Here is a 24,353-nt window from a genome sequence, read left to right on the forward strand (position 1 = left end):
CAAGCCAGCTTTGAACTAACATAAAATTCTGGGAACTAAAAGCAAATTCTAAGAAAATTAAAATGTTTACCTATTCCTGCTGCAATGACGGGCATAGCCAAGTCATAGCTATATAACACATAGGACAGTAAGAGAAAATCCATGTAGCTTCGATGGCTGGGCAACAGGACAACGGGATGTTCTTGGATTGCCTGTTGTAACTAACAGAAAACATCATGTTATTTATTAATAACAAAGAATAAGAGAGATTTTGAATTACTTTTTGTTTAAAAAGGAAAAGAAAAAGAATAAGAGATTTTGAATTACTTTTTGTTTAAAAAGGAAGTTTTACTAAAATGCATATTACAACTATGCGTTTTTTCCCCCTGCAAGCTAAAATGCTAATTTTGCATTGAGGTCCATAGGCTGCATCTACCGTTACTTGCAACCCTCTACCATAATGATGGCAACAGGTTACATTTCCTATGGCTTGCCTGCGACCTTCCCCTTAACGTATTATTTATTCCAGAAGACTAGAATTCAGAAGGCATATTTATGTTATTTATTTATAAAATTTATTGACCACCCATCCTACCACAGGGCAACTCTGGGTGTCTTACAACCAATCACTTTATAGGGAATAAATATGCAAAACCATGTCTGCAAAAAACGGGATTTAGCCCTGTACTTTGACAGGAAAACAGCTATGGGGTGTTTATAACTCACAACTCTTTTCTCCCATACTTCACTGACAACAATTCCTTTGATTAGATTTTTAAAATTTTGCTTTCCTCTGTAAACCAGCATGTAAACCAGTATTTTCTGTTAAGTAATTCCCAATAATTTTTATCTGGAAAAAATGGTGGCTGAAATTCAGTTGCATTGTCCAAAGTTCAAATTAGTTCATTGAGTCTTCAGCTGAAGTACATAACAGTTGCTTAGTATCAGTCTGTCATCTATAGATCACTAAAACTCTTGTATCTGTAACCTTTAACTGGGCAAAATGGTGCAACAAAGGGCAACCCTTTTTCATTTGAGGCACCCCAAATGAGCTAACCTACAACATGCTGGAACCTGTTACTCCTATGGGAATGACATTTTGGAAAGTTCTTGCCGTTTCCATGTTGCTGCCATGCTGCTAGGGTCACAAGACCTTCCCTTACAATGTTTTCTGACACTTTCCCACAAGTTATGGGGAAGCCTGAGAAGCTTCCAAGGAGAAATTCAGTGGGGATCATGTGATCACGGACTTGCAACTTCCTTCCTGGGAAACTTACAGAAAGAAAGTCAATGGAGAACCTTGCAGAGAAGATTGTAAACTGTTTGGATAAGTCTTGCACACCCAGGCAAGCTCCTCCAGTCCTCAAATGTAGGTAGTCCTCACCACCACAAGTGAAACCCAAAATTTCTGTTGTTAAGTGAAACATTTGTTAAGTGCATTATGCCCCCATTTTATGACCTTTCTTGCTACAGTTAAATGAATCTTACAGTTGCTAAGTGAATCACTGCAGTCATTACGTTAGTAACATGGTTGTTAAGTGAATCTGACTTTCCCGTTGACTTTGCTTGTCAGAAGGTAGCAAAAGGTGTTCACAAGACTCCAGGAAATTGCAAGCATATGAGTCAGTTACCAAGCTTCTGAATTTTGATCATGTGACCATGGGGATGTTGCAATGGTCGCAAGTGTGAAAAATGATCATAAGTCACTTTTTTCAGTGGGGTTGTAATTTCGAATAGTCACTAAACAAACGGTTGTAAGTCAAGGACTACCTGTATATCTGAAAGAATGATCTTACAGGTCACAAATTGTTTAGCATAACCATAAAAACAGCCAAACCCTTTCCCAAATTGTTTTCTAAATTGTAATAATATTCCATGAAAAGATTGATAGAAACTGGACGCTCAGAGCCCAATGCTTTTAGATCAGGGGTCTTCAAACTTGGCCCTTTTATGACTTGTGGACTTTAACTCCCAGAATTCCTCAGCCAGGCACACTGGCTGAGGAATTCTGGGAGTTGAAGTCCACAAGTCATGAAAGGACCAAGTTTGAAGACCCCTGTTTTAGATTATAAACTAAAAGTTCTGGGTATGTCTTGAATAAAGTGCATCTATATGTCTGTACCCCTTCATGGATTACTGCCTTGTCATGGCGAAGGGGCTTGCATAACTGAATGAAGCTATGAGCTATGCCGTGCAGGGCCACCCAAGACGTACAGGTCATAGCAGAGAGTTCTGACAAAACGTGATCCACTGGAGAAGGAAATGGCAGCCCACTCCAGTATCTTTACCATGAAAACCCCATGGACAGTACCAAAAGGAAAAAAGATATGACGCTGGAAAATGAGCCCCTCAGGTTGGAAGGCATCCAATATGCAACTGGGGAAGAGCAGAGGGCTAGTACTAGTAGCGCCAGAAAGAATGAAGTGACTGGGCCAAAGCCGAAAGGACGCTCAGCTGTGGATATATCTGGTGGTGAAAGGAAAGTCCGATGCTGTAAAGATTTTTTCTCCATAGGAAACTGGAATGTAAGACCCATGAATCAAGGAAAGCTGGACGTGGTCAAACAAGAGATGACAAGACTGAACATCGACATCTTAGGAATCAGTGAACTAAAATGGGCAGGAAAGGGTGAATTTAATTCAGATGACCGGGAAAGATTCCCTCAGAAGAAATGGAGTAGCCTTCATAGTCAATAAAAAAATAGGAAAAGCAATACTGGGATACAATCGCCAAAATGACAGAATGATCTCAGTTCGAATCCAAGGCTAACCATTCAATATCACAGTAGTCCAAGTCTATGCCCCAACCACCGGTGCTGAAGAGGATGAAACTGACCGGTTCTATGAAGCCCTACAGCACCTTATAGAACTAACACCAAAAAATGATGTCCTTATCATCATGGGGGATTGGAATGCTAAAGTAGGAAGCCAAAAGATAACCGGAATAACAGGCAAGTTTGGCCTTGGAGTACAAAATGAAGCAGGGCACAAAGGCTGATAGAATTTTGTCAAGAGAATACGATGGTCATAGCAAACACTCTTTATCAACAACCCAAGAGACGGCTCTGCACATGGACATCACCAGACGGTCAACACAGAAATCAGATTGACTATGTGCTCTGCAGCCAAAGATGGAGAAGCTCTATACAGTTAGTAAAAACAAGACCAGGAGCTGACTGTGTCTCAGACCATGAGCTTCTCATTGCAAAATTTAGGCTTAAACTGAAGAAAGTAGGGAAAAGCACTAGGCCACTCAAGTATGAACTAAATATATCCCTGACAAATATTCAGTAGAGGTGAAAAATAGATTTAAGGAATTAGATCTGATAGACAGAGTGCCTGAAGAACTGTGGACAGAGGTTCGCAACATTGTACAAGAAGTAGCAACTAAAACCATCCCAAAGAAAAAGAAATGCAAGAAAGCAAAATGGCTGTCTGAGGAAGCTTTGCAAATAGCTGAGGACAGGAGGGAAGCAAAAGGCAAGGGAGAAAAAGAAAGATACACCCAATTAAATGCAGAATTCCAGAGAATAGCTAGAAGAGGTAAGAATGCCTTCTTAAATGAACAGTGCAAAGAAATAGAAGAAAATAGAATAGGGAGGACCAAAGATCTTTTCAAGAAAATTGGAGAGATGAAGGGAACGTTTCATGCAAAAATGGGCATGATAAAGGACCAAAATGGCAGGGACCTAACAGAGGCAGAAGAGATTAAGAAGAGGTGGCAAAATTCCATAGAAGAACTATACAAGAACGAGCTTAACGTCCCTGATAACCATAATGAGGTGGTCACTGACCTCGAGCCAGACACCCTAGAATGTGAAGTGAAGTGAACCTTAGGAAAGCTGAGCAACAACAAAGCTAGTGGAGGTGACAGTATTCCAGCTGAGCTATTCAAAATCTTAAAAGACGATGCAGTAAAAGTGCTATGCTCAATTTGCCAGCAAATTTGGAAAACTCAACAGTGGCCACAGGATTGGAAAAGATCAGTTTACATTCCAATTCCAAAGAAAGGCAGTGCCAAAGAATGTTCAAACTATTGCACCATTGCACTCATTTCACATGCTAGTAAAGTTATGCTTAAAATCCTACAAGCTAGACTCCAGCAGTATGTGGATCGAGAACTACCAGACGTACAGGCAGGATTTCGAAGAGGCAGAGAATACACTGGATCATGGAGAAAGCTAGGGAGTTCCAGAAAAACATCTACTTCTGCTTCATTGACAGTGCTAAAACATTTGATTGTGTGGATCACAACAAACTGTGGCAAGTTCTTAAAGAGATGGGAGTACCACACCATCTTATTTGTCTCTTGAGAAACCTATATGCGGGTCAAGAAGCAACAGTGAGAACTGGACACGGAACCACTGATTGATTAAAAATTGGGAAAGGAGTCCGGCAAGGCTGTATACTGTCACCCTGCCTGTTTAACTTATATGCAGAGCACATCATGAGAAAGGCAGGGCTAGATGAATCAAAAGTTGGAATTAAGATTGTCAGGAGAAATATCAACAACTTAAGATATGCAGATGATACCACTGTAATGGCAGAAAGTGAAGAGGAACTAAAGAGCCTCTTGTTGCGAGTGAAGAAGGAGAGTGAAAAAATTGGGTTGAAACTAAACATTAAGAAAACCAAAATCATGGAATCCGGCCCTCTCAATTCCTGGCAAATAAGTGGGGAAGAAATGGAGGTAGTGACAGATTTTATTTTCCTGGGCTCCAAGATCACCGCAGATGGGGACTGTAGCCAAGAAATTAAAAGACGCTTGCTCCTGGGGAGGAAAGCCATGGCAAACCTAGACAGCACACTAAAAAGTAGAGACATTACCCTGCCAACAAAAGTGCGTATAGTCAAGGCTATGGTCTTCCCAGTTGCAATGTATGGCTGTTAAAGTTGAACCATAAGAAAGGCTGAGCACCAAAGAATTGAAGCCTTTGAACTATGGTGCTGGAGAAGAATCCTGCGAGTCCCTTGGACTGCAAGGCGATGTCACGACGTCCTCTGCGAAGAAACACAAGCACTCCAAAGGTACAGGTGGCCGCGGCCGTGGCCATAACTCCCTTGGTCTTCGGCCGCACCACCGGCCCTTCTGCCACATCTGAGTCAAGTGGTGCTGCAGCTGCAGCCCCTACGGCCCCATCCCCATCAGCTGCCAGAGCAAGCCCCTGTGGATCCTCTGCCATGCCCAAGGCGTGGGTAACAGCAGAAGGAATCCTGGAATAACGCTGACTTACTGTCACGACGTCCTCTGCGAAGAAACACAAGCACTCCAAAGGTACGGGTGACCAGGTTTATTGCTCACACAGATCAAACCACGGTAAAGTCAGTGTTGAGGCATCCGGCCTCAACGCTCCTTTTTATCACGCTGCTCCTCCCTAGCCCCACCCCTTCAGTGCAAACCGGCATCCGCCCACCTCCCCATAAAGCCTCCACCCATCATCCTGCACTCCCGCCACCCACCACCTGTGTTGCTGCGGCCCGCCGAGCCCGTCCCCAGGTACCACCCGTCCTTCCGTCCCCATGCGCTTCTGTGTCCGATCTGCTGTTGCCACCGCCCCATTCATGGCTGCCCGTGGCTGGTCGGTTTCCCCGGCCGCCCCCCCCACCATCCGTTGTTTCACCCGGCTCCAGCTGCTCTCGTGGCCCAGCAGGGCGCTGGCGTCACTTCCAGGGCCCGGGCGCGGCCTGTGGCTCTGGGCCCATCCGCCGGGGCGCCGGGGGTCGGCTGGTGCAGGTGTGCCCACCGGCTGACCGATGGGTGTCCGGAGCTGTCCCTGTCGGTGGGGCGAGGGCGTGCCCGGCCGGCCGGGTGTGAGTGTGCCAGCCAGCTGCAAGGCAGGAGCCCGGCGCCGCGTCTCCAGGCCGGGAAGGGCTGCGCCTACCAGCTGCAAGGTGGGAGCCCGACACCGCGTCTCCAGGCCGGGCGGGGCTGCGCTCACCAGCTGGACGGTGGGAGCTCAGCGCCGCGGCTCCAGGCCGGGTGGGGCTGCGCTCACCAGCTGGACGGTTGTATTGCGGCAGCCGTGAGAGCGCGTCGGCAAGAAAGTATCGCCCCCCCGGCACGTACTTCAGAACGAAGAACGATTCTAGGAACAGACCAACATCGGCCAGCTCCCGGGCATGCTCCCCATACAGGTCAGCCGCCCAGGCCGCAGCCTCTCCCTGTAGGCTCGCAGTGATGGCCACCACCATGGCCCATTGGGAGGCATAGGCTGCACCGTACTGGTCCAGATGATGGATGGTATGGCTCAGGAACATGGCGAGCCGGTCAGTGTGTCCATCGTACGTCACTGGCAGAGGCGGAGGGCCCCAGAAGAACCCCGGGCCCCAGGACCCCCCCTGGGACCTGGGGCCCCTTGTACCTGGTGCCTGGTGCCGCCCGCTCCATGGCCTGGTGGAGGCCCCGGCCGTCGTTGTCCACCTGGCGGGCTCTGCCTGGTCCAACGCCTCGGGGGGTGGTTGTTCGGCTCGGAAAGTCCCTGCTACCGTCGGCTGTGACGGCGGGCCCCAGAACCTTGGGCTCGCCAGGCGGAAACCGGGCTGGCCCGACTGGCCAGGCGTCAGCCTCTGTAGCGACCATCGCCGTGTCTCCCGGCCCGGCCCTGAAGGCGACCAAGGCATGGGGTCCTGATACCCAAACTCCCCAAAACGGTCCCGCAACACATCCATTGTATAGGCCCCTGGAGCCGTGGAGTAACTCCACTCCTCGCCTTCCTCCTCCGTCAGCCGCCGCTATCTCCAGGCCGTCGCCGAGGCCCCTGAATTGACCTCACCATGGGCCAGGTCCAGGTGCTCCAATGCAGGACTGTACCACCACTCCCCGCTACAAGCCAACGGCCCTTCCTCCCTGCCTTCGCTGGCCGCGGCCGTGGCCATAACTCCCTTGGTCTTCGGCCGCACCACCGGCCCTTCTGCCACATCTGAGTCAAGTGGTGCTGCAGCTGCAGCCCCTACGGCCCCATCCCCATCAGCTGCCAGAGCAAGCCCCTGTGGATCCTCTGCCATGCCCAAGGCGTGGGTAACAGCAGAAGGAATCCTGGAATAACGCTGACTTACTGTCACGACGTCCTCTGCGAAGAAACACAAGCACTCCAAAGGTACGGGTGACCAGGTTTATTGCTCACACAGATCAAACCACGGTAAAGTCAGTGTTGAGGCATCCGGCCTCAACGCTCCTTTTTATCACGCTGCTCCTCCCTAGCCCCACCCCTTCAGTGCAAACCGGCATCCGCCCACCTCCCCATAAAGCCTCCACCCATCATCCTGCACTCCCGCCACCCACCACCTGTGTTGCTGCGGCCCGCCGAGCCCGTCCCCAGGTACCACCCGTCCTTCCGTCCCCATGCGCTTCTGTGTCCGATCTGCTGTTGCCACCGCCCCGTTCATGGCTGCCCGTGGCTGGTCGGTTTCCCCGGCCGCCCCCCCATCGTCCGTTGTTTCACCTGGCTCCAGCTGCTCTCGTGGCCCAGCAGGGCGCTGGCGTCGCTTCCAGGGCCCGGGCGCGGCCTGTGGCTCTGGGCCCATCCGCCGGGGCGCCGGGAGTCGGCTGGTGCAGGTGTGCCCACCGGCTGACCGATGGGTGTCCGGAGCTGTCCCTGTCGGTGGGGCGTGGGCGTGCCCGGCCGGCCGGGTGTGAGTGTGCCGGCCAGCTGCAAGGCGGGAGCCCGGCGCCATGTCTCCAGGCCGAGAGGGGCTGCGCCTACCAGCTGCAAGGCGGGAGCCCGACGCCGCGTCTCCAGGCCGGGCGGGGCTGCGCTCACCAGCTGGACGGTGGGAGCTCGGCGCCGCGGCTCCAGGCCGGGCGGGGCTGCGCTCACCAGCTGGACGGTGGGGGCTTGGCGCCGCGGCTCCAGGCCGGGCGGGGCTGCGCTCACCAGCTGGACGGTGGGAGCTCGGCGCCGCGGCCCCGGGGCAGTCGCGGCTGGCAGCTTCACCTGGCAGCTCCGGCGTGTGGCCACTGGGGCCCAACGCGGCCGGCATGGTCGGCTGCTGGCCGGTGGCGAGGCGGTGTGGCCCGGGAGCACAGGTGGGTGCTGGAGACGGTGGTCTTCTAGGGGAGGGAGGGGCCGCTTCCCTGCGCCGGCGGTGACGATGTTGCAGCTCGGCTGCTTGGCAAGCCGGCGGGGCTTGACAGGCGATCAAACCGGTCAGTCCTAGAGGAGATCAACCCTGACTGCTCTTTAGAAGGTCAGATCCTGAAGTTGAAACTCAAATACTTTGGCCACCTAATGAGAAGGAAGGGTGGCCATATCACACAATCAATGGCCAGGGCACTGAGTCAACAGTGTTTATAAACAAACTCACCACCCCATAGCATTTACCCTGATGACGCTGGCAATTGACCAGTGAAAGCTAGGTTGTTTAAGGTTTGTAAATAGTTGCTTTTATTGTTTTTACTATTTTAACAATAAACAGCTGTTTTGCATTTGAGAACTTTTTATATATATATATATATATATATATATATATATATATATATATATATATATATATATATATATATATATATATATATATATATATACACACACACACACACACATATACATGTACATGTACATGTACATGTATATGTATATGTATGATCTGTGACGGGTGGTGATGGGATTGTGCATTTAAGTAGCAGTTAGTGTGTGTTTTTTTCTGGTAGATGGTGTGTCCTAGGGAACCATTGAGTTTTTTGTAGATTAGGACGTCCAGAAAGGGGAGTTGGTTGTTAGCTTCTATTTCCATAGTAAATTGTATTTTGGGGTGTAGGCTGTTGAGATGTGTGAGGAAGTTGTCCAGTTTTTCTTTCCGGTGTGGCCAAATTACGAAAGTGTCATCTACATATCTAAGCCAGAGTTTAGGTTTGTGTTCAGATTTGTCTAAGGCTTTGGTTTCAAAGTGTTCCATGTATAGGTTTGCGATGACGGGTGAGAGAGGTGATCCCATAGGTGCTCCTTCTATCTGTTTGTATCTTTGTCCATTGTGGCTGAAGTATGTGTTGGTTAGGCAGTGGTTGGTCAGATCTAGGATGTGCTTGGGGGGTTGTATTTGTTTTGGATAGCTGTCAAGGCTTCTTTAATAGGCACTTGGGTGAAGAGGGATATGACATCAAAGCTCACAAGTAGGTCGCTGGGTTGCAGGTTTTGTTCCTTTATTGTTTCTATGAAGTGGAGTGAGTTTTGTAAGTGTGGGGTGATGGATTTTGTGTAGGGCTGAAGTTGTTTGGCAAGGAATTTGGCAAGATTCTGTAGAGGTGAGCCTATGGAGCTGACTATGGGTCTGAGTGGTGTTCCTTCTTTGTGTATCTTGGGGAGGCCATAGAGCTTAGGGCATCTGGATGATTTCTCTCTGGGGATGATTCTTTGTTGGATCTCTTCACTGATGGGAGAGGCTTTTATTTTGGATTTGGTGGCTTTTTCCAGGTAGGTGGTGGGGACTGTGTTTAGAGGTTTGTAAGCGGGGTCTTGGAGTAGGTTGGCTAGTTTGGCTTGGTAGTCAGATGTGTTCATCACTACAGTGGCATTACCTTTGTCTGCTGGGAGAATGATTATGTTATATATATTATATCAACTCCGTAGCCAAGACCCTCATCTCCAGAACCAAACGCCTAGCCGACAAAGACCACCTGAAAACCGAATTACACACTCTCACAAACGTATTAATTTCCAACGGATTCCAAAGAAACACAATTACCAACCTAATCCAAAGGGAGACACTCCCCAAGAACCAAGACACAGAACAGGACAATGGCATCGCCCTCCTCACCTACATTAAAGGCACCACAGATAAAATGAGCAAAATTCTCCACAAAAACAATATCAAGACAGCCTTCAGCACTGACCAAAAAATAGCCAACATCTTAAAAAACCCCAAAGAAAAGATCCAGCTTGAAAACCAAGGAGTCTATGAAATACCATGCAAAATCTGCCCAGCCACATACATTGGACAAACTAATAGGAGAATAAATGCACGCATCGCAGAACACAAGAACGCAGTCAGAAAAGAAGAAAAAACTTCCTCCCTTTTCCAGCACCTTAAAGCATCAGGACATGAAATTGACTTTGAAGGAACGAAATTAATCTCCAAAACTGAACACTACAACAAGACAATAATTATGGAAGCCATCGAAATAGAGAAACACCCCCAGAACATGAACAAACGTGATGATACCTCCCGCCTACCAGACATCTGGAAACTAGCCCTAGTCAACAAACGAGTCCCAGCCACGAAAACCGACACCGGACCCACAACAACACAGGACGCCACCACCAATCATCCTCACCAGAACCAAACCCAAACCCACCCCATAGACGAAATACAACCACCATCCAGAAGCCAAACCACGACGGTATCTCCAGCTGCCGCACCCCCCCTGACCCCCACACAAAGCAAACTGACACACGCCATGAACACAAAGCCAGACCACAAACTCAGAGCCAAACCAAAGCCCGTGATATTATACCACAGCCTTCTGCTCAGGACATTACATCACAGAACTCAGGAGGTTACAATGCTAAAGCTCGAGATGTCACAAAACAGCCAACCACCCAGGATGTTGCAGCACAGAACTCAGGATATCACTACACTAGAGCTCAGGATGTAATCACACAGCCCATTATCCAAGTCATTACAACACAAAAGACTAATGGGCACACAGCCAACACCTCAGCCACACAGGATGTTACAAAACAGCCGACTAATCTGCAAACAACAACTCCATCAACCAATCAAGATGTAACAACACAGCCAACCAACCCGCTTACAGCAACAAAGCCAGCATCTCACACACCCCCACCCCCACCAATATTTATAGTAAGACGGCAGCTCCGATCACGCTTTGCTCGCACAAGCCGAAGACACCAGCCTGAAGATGACGAGTGGGACCTCGTCGAAACGTCGCCAAGACACTCTCAATCTTACACGGGAAAAGACCCGAATACGCCAACAACTACACACACACACACACACACACACACACACACATGTGAGACACCTTATCAATTAACAATTGTAATATGTTAAAAATCCAATCTATTTGTTAATGATATTTGAGAATGACTTTATGTTGAAAGTGTCAATTTCAACTCAAATCCTTGATTACTATGATTGCCAGATTTCTAAAATGTTACCTATCTGTCCCTTGTTCCCTTCTTTAAATATTCCTGTGAAAATATGAATATGAAACCAATAAGAAATATGAAACCAGTCAGTTTCATATCCCAACTTAATTTGACAAAAATACAAGATCAGATAAATAAATGGGCTTGGAAAAGGATCTATTTGGCAAAGCATAATGGTTTCCATCTTCCAACTCAATATCATCTATTAGTTGATTAATCTTCCACATGCCAATACTCAAATTCTCCCCAGCAAATTATGTAATGGAGGTGGGGAGAGAATAGGAAATTGAGAAATGGGATAGTTCTATTAAAGACATAAGCCTACAGCACTCCAAAATTAAGCCCTCTTGCATAAATACCCTCTTACTTTATAGATCTGCTACAACTGCAACCAGGTTTTGCATAGAAATCTTTCTATGAATTTGGTTAATTCTAGATTTATTTTTTGATGATCATTTTCTTTTGGTACTATGACAAATCAATTTATCCATATAATGCTGAACACTAGCTTATTTTAGAAAGCAGCAAAGAGAGAGGAAAAAAAGAACAACAAAGAAAATGATCAGGTTAAATGTGTGTCTTAAAGAAAAAAAACTTTTCTATGAAAAAGTTGACTGTTAGAGGAAACCCTCCTAAAGTGTCAATTTTTACATGAAGGCACATATTAGCATTGCTTCAGCCATATAGCTTATGATGCAAGCATGGCATAATTACATACTTCCAGAATAGACCAATCTATTGCAATGACTGGAATAAGGTGACAGAGCAGTTTACAGGCTCTTAGATGGTAAGTACTCTCACTAACTCCATCCCATCTTTACAGTTGCCAACCTAATTCTTGCTTTTTTAAAAGTTTTTTCCCCCACCTTAGAATACCTACTGTTTTGCTGTTGCTCTGCATATAGAGAAAAACTGTAGGAACTTTGATACTATCTATCTAAAGCAGACCTGTCAAACTCGCGACGTCACGTGACATCGCGCAACGTATCGTAGTTTTGCCACTGCCGGCAATGGGGTGGGCGTGGCTTCTGGATGATGCATCCGGGCCGTGGGCCGGCAGTTTGACACCCCTGATCTAAAGTAATACCATACAAGAAAAAACTTGTTTGCATAATTGTTCCTTCTTCTTCACCCACTCTACCCATTCCTATATGCCCCACAAAGTAATCTACAGTCCCTCAGTGTTAAGCACAATTGCGATACTACTAATACATCTAGCATAGTGAAAAATTACAGTTTTTCAACACAGAATTGAGTCAAATAATTGGTTACTGAGATTCTCTCTCATTGAGCTAATATTCTACCAGCTGGGTAAATCTTCTAAGTATTTACCAACTAGTTACACAACACTAAGCAAACAAAGACCTACCTCCCAGAAGCTATTATACTTGGCTGTGGGAGTCTGGTTTGTTTATTATACCTTGAGACTTCCCCTGTTTAGGATAAAGAAATCCTTTTTAAGAATCATCTCTGCTAAGACATCTGTTACTGTATGGGCAGAGATTATATTGCACTAAAATGGAAATGTACTGGAGTAAAAATGAATTCAGTATTTCACTTCTCAACTTCTGAAGGTAGGAAAAGAAGTAACAACTTGATTTCTAGTAACTTACAAAGTCTCATCTACAATGAGGGAAAAAATTATTTGATCCCCTGCTGATTTTGTACATTTGCCCATTGACAAAGAATTGATCAGTCTATAATTTTAAGGGTAGGTTTATTTTAACAGTGAGACCGAATAACAACAGAAAAAATCCAGAAAAACACATTTCAAAAAGTTATAAATTGATTTACATTTTAATGAGTGAAAGAAGTATTTGATCCCCTATCAATCAGCAAGATTTCTGGTTCCCAGTTGTCTTTTATACAGGTAATGAGCTGAGATTAAGAGCACTATCTTAATCTCTATCTGCCCACAGAAGCAATCAACCAATCAGATTCCAAATTCTCCACCAAGACCAAAGAACTGTCCAAGGATGTCAGGGACAAGATTGTAGACCTACACAAAGCTGGAATGGGCTACAAGACTATCGCCAAGCAGCTTGGTGAAACAGTGACAACAGTTGGTGCGATTATTAGCAAATGGAACAAACACAAAATAATTGTCAATCTCCCTCGGTCTGGGGCTCCATGTAAGATCTCACCTCGTGGAGTTTCAATGATCATGAGAATGGTGAGGAATCAGCCCAGAGTTACATGGGAGGATCTTTTAAATGATCTCAAGGCAGCTGGGACCACAGTCACCAAGAAAACAATTGGTAACACACTACGCCATGAAGGACTGAAATCTTGCAGAGCCAGCAAGGTCCCCCTGCTCAAGAAAGCACATGTATAAGCCCATCTGAAGTTTGCCAATGAACATCTGAATGATTCAGAGGAGAACTGGGTGAAAGTGTTGTGGTCAGATGAGACCAGAATCGAGTTCTTTGGCATCAACTCAATTTGCCAAGTTTGGAGGAAGAGGAATGCTGCTTTTGACCCTAAGAACACCATCTCCACCATCAAACATGGAGGTGGAAACATAATGCTTTGGGGGTGTTTTTCTGCTAAGGGAACAGGACAACTTCACCACATCAAAGGGATGATGGACAGGGCCATCTACCTTCAAATCTTGGATGAGAACCTCCTTCCCTCAGCCAGGGCGTTGAAAATGGGTCGTGGATGGGTATTCCAACATGACAATAATCCAAAACACATGGCCAAGGCAACAAAGGAGTGGCTGAAGAAGAAGCACATTAAGGTCCAGGAGTGGCCTAGCCAATCTCCAGACCTTAATCCCATAGAAAATCTGTGGAGGGAGCTGAAGGTTCGAGCTGCCAAACAGCCTCGAAACCTAAATGATTTGGTGAGGATCTGCAAAGAGGAGTGGGACAAAATCCCTCCTGAGATGTGTGCAAACGTGGCCAACTACAAGAAACATCTGATCTCTGTGGTCAGTTCTTTGCCATCAAGAACTAAGTCATGTTTGTGAAGGGGTCAAATACTTCTTTCACTCATTAAAATGCAAATCAATTTATAGCTTTTTTGAAATGTGTTTCTCTTTTTGTGTTGTTATTTTGTCTCTCTGTTAAAATAAACCTACCACTAAAATTATATGTCAGAGCATGCAGTCTTATTGCGCAAAATAAACTAAGAGTAAACACAGTAAACAGTGGTCTATATTAAATGGTGGTTTATCTTACACTATCTACAATATCATACACCAGGAACAATATACATACATGTGCTAATACAGCAAGATCCAACACACCACAGTTACAGCAGGAAACAGAAGAGAGAGAATACATCAGCGGAGCCTTCCCTTTTATACAGAGGCTCTTCAAGAGACACAGACCCAGTTGGCTCTTCAAGAGACAACAGACTCTGCTGAGTCATTCCCATCATTAAATCTTACATCTTACATTACATAAGCTGATTAGCTGTTAAATCATTACCTTGACATTATAGACTGATCATTTCTTTGTCAGTGGGCAAACATACAAAATCAGCAGGGGATCAAATATTTTTTTCCCTTCATTGTATACCATTTTCTGGCACAACAAAGAAGTGGTTTATTACCACTTACTGGAGTTTTGTTTTGGCCACCTCATCTCACCTAAAGTCCTAAATATCCCATCGAAGTCCTCATCCTTCAAAGCTAAATCTATTTAACTTTCTAAATCAAAGTTAGCTAGGCCTCATCTTGTAGCTGGGCAATAGTAAGAAAGAACTAATCAAAACAGGATCTCAATCTTTCTGGATCACGTTTAAGGAAAAGAAAGATGTTGGCATTTTGGAATTTTACTGATAGCCAATCAAGTCAAACAAACCATTAGTAGGTTGCTACTTTTCATGCTTTTACATTTGTTAGTAGTGAGATACACATTTTAAGCAATAACAGACCCTTGGAATTATTTTGCAGTTTACTCCAATCCCATATTAAGAACTGCATATAATTTTTGTAAAAATTAATATTTATTATTGCAGATGGACATCTGCATTCACATTTGTTTCACTTCCTTGTTCTGCACCCTGGTATGACGATCCACAACAATTAACAACTTTCAGTGAAGACTCATGGGACAACAAATGCACAACACAAGGAATTTGGAAAGTTTACAGCAACTAGCAATTCTTGCATTAATTCACCCTGATTGCATTTGCATAAAATGCTATTTTATCAGGAAGTTATATATAGATACTTACTTTTTGCATACCATCTTCATTTACATACACGCTCTTGAAAAGGCATTTAAAGATTTTGCTCAAAGTGAAAGCAAAAAAACGAATAGCTCCCATATGCATGCCGTGTCCCATCTCATCCAGAATTTCTGCTGCCTCTTCTTGTATAATATCAAGGGATTGACCAGTCTCTCTTGATAGCTAGGCACAGAAATCAAGAGCCTTAATTAATAAAAACATCCCTCAGACATTCTAAAGTTCTGGACTTGCTGAATCAGAACAAAACCTAGAAACCTAGAATTCTGCCCCATGGAGGCCCACCAAATGTGTTAAAACCTATAAAAAGGACATCAGAGTTAACAGTGCTTTCTGCTTCTTTTCCCCAACAACTAGCCCTGAAGGACAAATAGATACATAATCGCTATAAAAGGCAGCCATTAATAAGCTTAACTTCCATTACAGATGGTCCTTGACTTACAACAGTTAATTTAGTGACCATTTGAAGTTACAACGGCACTGGAAAAAAGTGACTTATGACCATTTTTCACACTTAGCACCGTTGTAGCATCCCCAGGATCACATGATTTACCTTTGAATGCTTGACAACTGGTTCACATTTATGACGGTTGCAGTGTCCAGGGGTCATGTGACCACCTTTTGCAAGCTTCTGACAAGCAAAGCCAACGGGGTAACCAAATTCATTTAGCAACCTTGTTACTAATTTAACAACTGCAGTGATTCACTTAACAAAGGTGGCAAGAAAAGTTGTAAAATGGGACAAAATTCACTTAACAAATTTCTCACTTAGCAACGTAAGTTCTGGGCTCAATTGTGTTCATAAGCCAAGGACTACCTATAATTGATTAAACAGTAAGGCCTTTTTAATGCATTTATTTGTGAATGCATAAATTGCTTTTAGCCAACTGAAAATGGAGTATAAAAGCTACAGTTTAGGCAAAAACAACTGTAAAATTCAATCATATGTGAGAAATATGGTACATAATTATAGCAAATTCCTGGCAATAGGATCTGAAGACCACTCATGTACAAAAGGTAGTCTCTTTTTATTAACAGCTGTATGGATGGATGTATCCCACCTAAGAGAAGAATTGGGACAACCCTCATCAGATTACCAAAATATTAGAACTATATGTCCTTGAGTGATATATCTCCAAACAACTTTTAACCAAATCAATAAATTACAATCAGCACAAGTCAAGCAAATCTTCCTGATTTGGAAATATGTCTTTAGGGAGCTTCAAAACTATAATGAAAAAGCACAACTATTTCACGGAAGATTTCTATCACAAAACTTGAAGAGAAAAAAAAACCTAAGGAGCCAGGATAAGACTTCATAATTAGCATATTGGTGGGTAACAAAGTTACTGGTCAAATCATTATAAACAGCAGCAGACAAATAAACAACCAAAAGGGGAGCAGATAAAAGGTTGACACACCTGCCTGATGACATACTGAACCTGTTCAGATTGTAGAACAATAGTTTTAATGGCACTTGGCTTGCAGGGAGAAAGATCTTTATAAACAACAGGGGTATAACATTTCATTGCATATCTGAGGTCACTGGACTGCCGTCGTTCTTCCAAAATATCTTCAAATTCATATTTTTTCTTTGATGTGAGATTTTTCTGCTGGGAATAATACAAATGGAGAATTAGACACTGGCCACGTTAGTGTACTATTTTAAGTAAAACACTCTTAACCTATTACATTTTTATACATAAAAACACATTGTTCAAGCTTTTGCACTCACTCCCACCTGCATGAGTGGGCAGCCAAATAAAGCAGAGAGAAGTAAACATTTTCCTTTCCTTTCCTTTCCTTTCCTTTCCTTTCCTTTCCTTTCCTTTCCTTTCCTTTCCTTTCCTTTCCTTTCCTTTCCCTTCCCTTCCCTTCGAGTTTGTGTTGACTCTTGGTGACAGCCTGGACAAGTCCTGTAGTTTTCTTAGCATTGTTTTTTGGAAATGCCTTCCTCCTAGGATTGAGAGAGGGTAACTGGCCACAAGTTATACAGCAGGAATTTATGCCTAAGGAGGGAGTAAAACACATAGTGTCTTGGTTTCTAACCTGCTACCTCAAATCATTACACCAAACTGGGCCTTATGCTCTAATATAGAGTTGTGATTTATTGTATCTCCCCAGAAACCAGGATCTGAAAACCAATCTATAAACCTGAGTTTACAGAATTACCCTACATTCAAGAAGACAAGCAAGCAGAACACAAGTTTTAAGCCGTTTAGGCACATCAACTAAGCCTCTAGCAACCGCAACAAATTTATTCCCAGGTAGGTAGGGCAGCTTTAATGACTCTGTCCAGCTTTTAGATACATAGTGATAAATATTATGTAATATTTTTGTAATATTTGGTATCAATTTGTACGATGCAATCAGCCCACACACATAAGCCGCAAGGGATTATTACTGGCATCTGCATGTTCTAGAAAACATAGCCTACTAATACTGACAGGTCTTCCTTCCTTCATCTGAAGCTACAACATTAAACCTGGCTAGTTCTGTAACAATATAGTCCTGCTCGCATCCTACTCACACGTTTGAAGAACTCCAACTTTAAAAGTTCTTAGGAAGCTAAAATCCTAATGGGAGCCTAGCAGAAGTGGAAAACCTTTATACAAGCTTCAGGTTCTGGCATTCTGCTCTGAAGAATACTATCACACTCAGGGGTCATGTGGGGGGAAGGAGGCACAGGATCTGACACCAATTATGCTCGGAACCAAGTATAGGTAATCCCCAAGTTATGAGCGTTCACTTAGCGCCCATTTGAAGTTACGCGATAAGCGCCCCCTAGTGTTTACAAGCAAGTCCCGAAATTACAAATGTTGCAGCACCATGGCAGTTGTTCTGCGTGTTGGCTTTTTTGGCAGCTGCAGCACACTGCTGGCTCATATTTAAGTGATTGTCCACTAGGACTCCAAGATCCCTCTCACAGTTACTACTATGGAGCAAGGTACCACCTATACTATACTATAGAAAATATATTAGGAGAACATGTAGCATTTAATCCCAAATTATTTTTATTAGGTATATTACCAGAAAAGACTGATAAACAAAATACATACTTGGTTCTACATATCATAACTGTAGCAAGAATAAGCTATGCACAATGCTGGAAAAATGAACAAGTACCATCAGAAGAAGAGCTAATAAAGAAGATATTGGAATGCGCAGAGATGGACAGATTAACTATGAGACTAAAAGACAAAGAAGAAACAGAATATTATGAAAGCTGGAATTTATTTTATAAATGGTTGGAAAAAAGAACCAAAGAGTGAAATTTGTATATGTATTAATGAATCATGAACTCAGTTCGCACGTTGTTTGGAAAATTAACATATGTGTGTAAAGAATAAAAATAAAAAATATTAAAAAATATATAAGAGTCTAAACTCTAGGCAAAATCCCTAATGTTAACCAAGTTCCTTAAAAGGGGTAAAATATGAACAAAGGCGATAAAAGTGTGAAAATGAGAACTCGGAAATGATTAGGCAAGTCTATTGTAATTTAATATATCTGTATCTTTCAAACAATCAAACAATTTATCTTCCTAAATCAGTTAACAAAGAAATGGGACACACCCTCAGATTTACAATATCATCCGACAAGAGACATGAAAGAATTAGATTTAGAGATTAGTTTTTGAGCAGTAAAAAGACTAGTGAGAAGATGTTGATATTTACGTAAACTTGAAGGTTTGGGTGCTGTTCTCCTATTATTTTGCTTTTAAAAGCATAAAAAGTCAAAGAATCATCTTACTGCACTGCCTTTACAAGCAGTCCTCAATGTATGACCAAATTTACAATGTACTCCAAAAATGGGACTTACAACCTGGTTTTGAAGTTACAACATCACACACCCACCCAGTCATTTGACTACATTTTGAGTCCTTGGCAACCAGCTCACATTTACAGCAGCAATCTGTGGTCACATGACTATGATTTAGAACATTTTTGCTCGCAATCAGCATTTTTCTGGTTACTGGCAAAACCCACTGCATTGCATTTGTAACAACCGCAGAGTTTGCTTTACAGCGGCCATAAAAAAGCTCATAAAATCAGGTCAGGTCACAGGGTGAGCCACTTTGCAACTATCACAACTTAAGACCACAATTGTGGGCTCAATTACACTTATAACTCGAGGACTACCTATACTTCTAACAGATTTTATCCTTTTTTCAATAAAAATAATTCCAAACCAGGACTGAATATAACAAACTGATGTACCAGATTGTTTCTTAGCATCACAGAGTTTAATGGCACACCAATTTAACTGACCATTGGAAAGAATGGGTGTCTATTAAATAATTTCAACATTCAAATATCTGTGGTTCACATAACATATATCATTTGTGCTATTATGTAATTAGCCCTTTTAGTCCTTTTTTCAGACCTTTTTCCTGCATCTTGGTAACAGAATACACAGCAAGACATGGAAAGTATCTTTGTTCAAACCTTGATATTCCCAGTGCTGCCCAAAATTTGAAGAGCCATTCTTAATCAGAATAGACAGCAAGATGATGCAATACTGTGACTCCATATAAAAGGAAGTTTGATAACATCCTTAGATATATTTTCCCACAAATGAGATGCATATATGGTTAAAAATTTGCTCTGCCCAGAGAAAATTTAGTTTTGTATTAATGAATATCCAAAGAGGTGCATGGTTCTGTTTCCTTCAGTAGCATGATTAAAATCTTCCTGTTGTGTGAAAAGAGTGGTGTTTTACAAGAAATCAGGAGGATGTAATATGCTACAGTATAATACAGCACTCACTTCTTCAGAGGAAAAGGAAAGGAAAAGGAAAAGGAAAAGGAAAAGGAAAGGAGGCATATTAATAATATGTGAAAATGAAGGATTGCACAAGTCAGTTTAGAAAAAGCAATCAGCTAAAGCACAATCATATTCCCATTAGTGTTGAGAAGAGCAATTTTCCAGTTTGCAGCAGTATGACACTGACAGTATTTATTTATTTTATTTAATCCCATTTATATCCCGCCCTTCTCCGAAGACTCAGGGCGGCTTACAATCTAAGAAGCACAAATCAATGTGCTTAGCAATAGCCTTCATTCTATGTATATGCCTGCTTATTAGGGCTTTCGGGGGGGGGGGGGCTAAGTGGACTTAATGTTGAAGTCCTGGAGCAAGAGGATCTAGAAGAAAGTGCCATGGATCTGGTCTCCTGCAGTTCAGCAATACGGAGTTCTGCCTTATCCTTTGCATCTTGCACTAGGAGATCTCTTTGGTGGTTTAGTGCATAAGTCTTGGTTAGTTCTGCTGAGGAGTCATCTATATTAGAGTCCTTTAAGAAGGCTGTGTATTTTGCAGACAGCCGCTGGTAACGTTCATAGGTTGCAGATAGGCGATCTATAGTCTCTTAATTCAGCAGGATTGTCATTAAAGCACAGCAAAACTGACATGCAGTGTGCAGTTCTGTCCCATAGGTCTGACAGATTACTGGAGAATTCATCTCTAATTGTCTCAGAGTTTTCTCTGAGTTTCTGTGTTGGTCTTATTGTGCGCTTGGGTTTTACAGCAGAATCAGCAAAATCAGCTCCCTGTACATCTTTGTGGTCAGAAGCATGATGCATCTGCATTGATTCAGCAATAAAAGTGTTCAGAGCCTCGTCTAGACATTTTTTCAAGTTTTGCCAAAAATGGTTACTGTCACTTTAAGGCAAATTGCAGCTTAGACAGGGTTTGTAACACAGTCCAATATACAGAAACAATTTTCAGCATGCACAGGAGATGTTCAGTAAGACCATGTGCTTTCACAAGATGGCGGATTGCACTGAGCTTGCTTGCAGTTATGACACACACAAATGAATTGCAGGCTGTAGGAATTCTACTGTCTTTTGACTATTCTGACTCTGACTGTTGTTTAATGATTTATCCCCTTGCTGAGACCCCGGTGCCTAGCCTGTATAAGCAGATACTATCACTGTTAACAGCCTTTGCCAGATAGCAGAACTCATGAAATTACCTTTTAATCATCCAGAAGGACCTTTATTTGCATGTAGAGATTACAGCAGACAAGGTGTGGTAGATGAAGAAATGGACGGTATTTCAAGGTCAAAAGATAGTAATGATCCTAGCATGTAGAGAGGAGCATGTAGAGACCACCACATGTGAGATGGTGGCAGGAAGTGATAGAATGTTCAGGGTAAGAAGAAGGAGGAAGTACATTACAAATGGGAGGGGTTGGCTGAACAAATTAACATAAATGTTGTAGTTTCCCAAACAACCACATGGTGGCAGCACAATATGCACTGCATAATACTCTATGGCTGATGTAACAGCACAACTAGAACTCAGTTTCTAGCTCAATGCCTTAACCACACCTTATTATTTATTTATTTATTTATTTATTTATTTGATTTGTATACCACCCTTCTCCCTAAGGACTCAGGGCGGTGAACAATGACATAAATAACAGAATGCACAAATACAGATATTGAAAACAAATTAAACCCTAATTTTGCCCAAATGCAGAAGATAGTTATCTTAAAACAATAATTAAAACAGAACCCGTCAGACCAGACCGGATTGCTCAAACAGATATGTTTTTAGGTCGCGTCGGAAGGAGCGAAGGTTGGGAGCCATCCGGAGCTCAACCGGTAAACGGTTCCATAGGTCAGGCGCGCTCACAGAGAACGCCCTCCCTCTGGGAGCCACCAGACGGCATTCTCCGAATGGCGGAACCCTTAGGAGGCCCTCTCTGTGGGAGCGCACTGGACGGAGGGACGTTGACGCTGGCAGCAGGTGATTCCTAAGGTACTCCGGACCCATGCCATGTAGGGCTTTGAAAACCATTACCAGCACCTTAACACACCAAACTGGTTCTCTCTATATATCATGTAAAAGGTAAAGGTAAAGGTTCCCCCGCACATGTGTGCTAGTCGTTTCCAACTCTAGGGGCCGGTGCTCATCTCCGTTTCAAAGCCGAAGAGCCAGCGCTTGTCTGAGGACGTCTCCGTGGTCATGTGGCTGGCATGACTAGATGCCAAAGGCGCACGGAACACTGTTATCTTCCCACCATAGTGGTCCCTATTTTTCTACTTGCATTTTTACGTGCTTTCGAACTGCTAGGTTGGCAGAAGCTGGGACGAGTAACAGGCACTCACTCTGTTACGCGGCACTCGGGATTCGACCACACCTTAACACACCAAACTGGCTCTCTATATATATCATGTACAGATTATTAAAGATACTCTTGATAAACTTATTATATAATCTTTAAAAAATATCTCTAAAGATCCTGAAGCAATTGACAGGACGTCTTTTTGGTTGCTAGAGATTCTTCCAAGACCACGTGGATATATCAGTTTTGTGATGTGGATATATCAGTTTTGTGATGTCATTCCTTACTCCTATTGTAATTAATTTTGAAATGTGGTTATTAAATGTTATTTAAAGTATTTCTGAATCATAAGGATCAGTATTTACAAATACTAATCCCTCCTACATTTTGTTAGAGTTTTACAAAACGTTTTTACAAAACATATCCCCAAAACCCACCCGCCCCAAACCCCCCCCCCCACTTCCCAGAGCTGAATACAGGGTCATAAATATAATAATCATATTCTAACTAAAATTATCCATTATAAAATTAACCAAATTCATAATGTGCTTTAACTCCCCTTTAACATTGATACATTCAAATTATTAAAAACATAATAATAACTTATACAAAAATATAATTAATACTAATACTAAAGTTAATAAAAATCTAAAATCTACTCATAAGCTAAATGGAACTTTTTAGTCCCATATTTATTCTGAATATAATCTATCCATCTCCTCCAAACTGAAATATATCTTTCTTGCGAATGATCCTTCAAATAAGCAGAAATCTTAGACATTTCTGCAAGATTCGATACCTTAAGTACTCATTCTTCTATAGTAGGCAAACTATCCTTCTTCCAATATTGTCCCACCAGTAACCGTGCTGCTGTTATCAAGTTCAACATCAAATTGATTTCTTTCTCCTACATTTTGATAGTCAGCAATCTATTACCTTTTGATAAGATAAGCATTTTGATAAATCTCATATTATTCTAATGAGATCACACATACTGAAATGCTGAATAGACAATAGACTATTACAAAACAATATCTCTGCCCTAATGATTTGTTTTTGGTGGCAATATAAAGAAGTATAAAGTAAAGGTTTATTAATGTATTTATTAGATTTATTTCTCAACTTTTCTTCAGTAGTTGAAAGCAGCATACTAATAGCTCTGTGAACTGGTTGGTCTAAGAAATAGTGATTGACCCAAAGTCACCCAATGATATTTCATGGCCAAGGGTAGATTTTAGCCTGATCTTCCTGTCTAACATCTTAACTACCACAGTAAACATTGCATCCTAAGATATTATTTCCTATATGCCTTTAAAAAAACAGAACATTCAGCATATTATGTATTTTGAACCTTTAGGATCACAGAAGTCTGGATGACCATTTTTAGCAATCACAATAATATCTGGGATTAAAGCATTCAACAAATGAACTGTATCTAAACTGTTCAAATTTATGTGTGGAATAAGATTATACATTGCTCAGGAATCAGAATGCATACATACCATTTTCACGCTGACAACTTAATTTTCGTATTTTATATGGTAAAAATCATAACTTTTTAAAGCCCCTATTATATTTTCAAGGCAAAGGTTGTCTTTTAATGTGATAATTCTGATAAAGGGTGCTCCGTTACCCCAGAACAAGAACTTGGGTGTAAAAAAATCCAAACAAGCAGGTTTGGTTCTTGAATTCCTGCATGTGAGAAGCAACTAATCACACGGACTACGGGTGCATGCCAGCCTTCTCCGACCTGATGCTTGTCCGCAGTGGGAAGCAGAACTCGCACTATCCCCAGCCAGAAAGCAAAAAGCGTGGTTCGACACAGCTACAACAGAAGGTATCAGAACATGCTTTAAATACTGCCAGGGAACAATGGTCGCCGGGGAAGGAGGCCGCTACTACTGTAAACGGCTGAGCGTACTGTACCCACTTCTTCTAGCCCCCAAAGGAAGCGGCTGTCCCGTTACTACACGCGCAATGATGCCCATGAAGGAAT

The 24,353-nt window shown here is 43.0% G+C and overlaps 1 protein-coding gene across 6 annotated transcripts in view; it reads right to left on the reverse strand.

Moving 5' to 3' along the window:
- Positions 1-24,353, reverse strand: part of GNPAT (glyceronephosphate O-acyltransferase) — a 45,376-nt gene that overhangs the window by 20,612 nt on the left and 411 nt on the right. For 4 of the 6 annotated variants that reach the window (XM_081313036.1, XM_081313034.1, XM_081313031.1 and 1 more), the window contains exons 2-4: positions 16,705-16,896; positions 15,272-15,448; positions 71-200 (exon numbers count right to left, since the gene is read on the reverse strand). In XM_081313036.1, coding sequence (XP_081169162.1) covers positions 71-200; positions 15,272-15,448; positions 16,705-16,896 — 499 coding nt within the window. Of the gene's footprint in view, positions 1-70; positions 201-15,271; positions 15,449-16,704; positions 16,897-23,859; positions 23,878-24,353 lie in introns of those variants that run through there. The other 2 variants (XM_081313033.1, XM_081313032.1) reach the window with 2 other exon arrangements.

Source organism: Vipera berus (assembly GCF_964194415.1).
Source record: "Vipera berus genome assembly, chromosome: 1".
NCBI lineage: Eukaryota > Metazoa > Chordata > Lepidosauria > Squamata > Viperidae > Vipera > Vipera berus.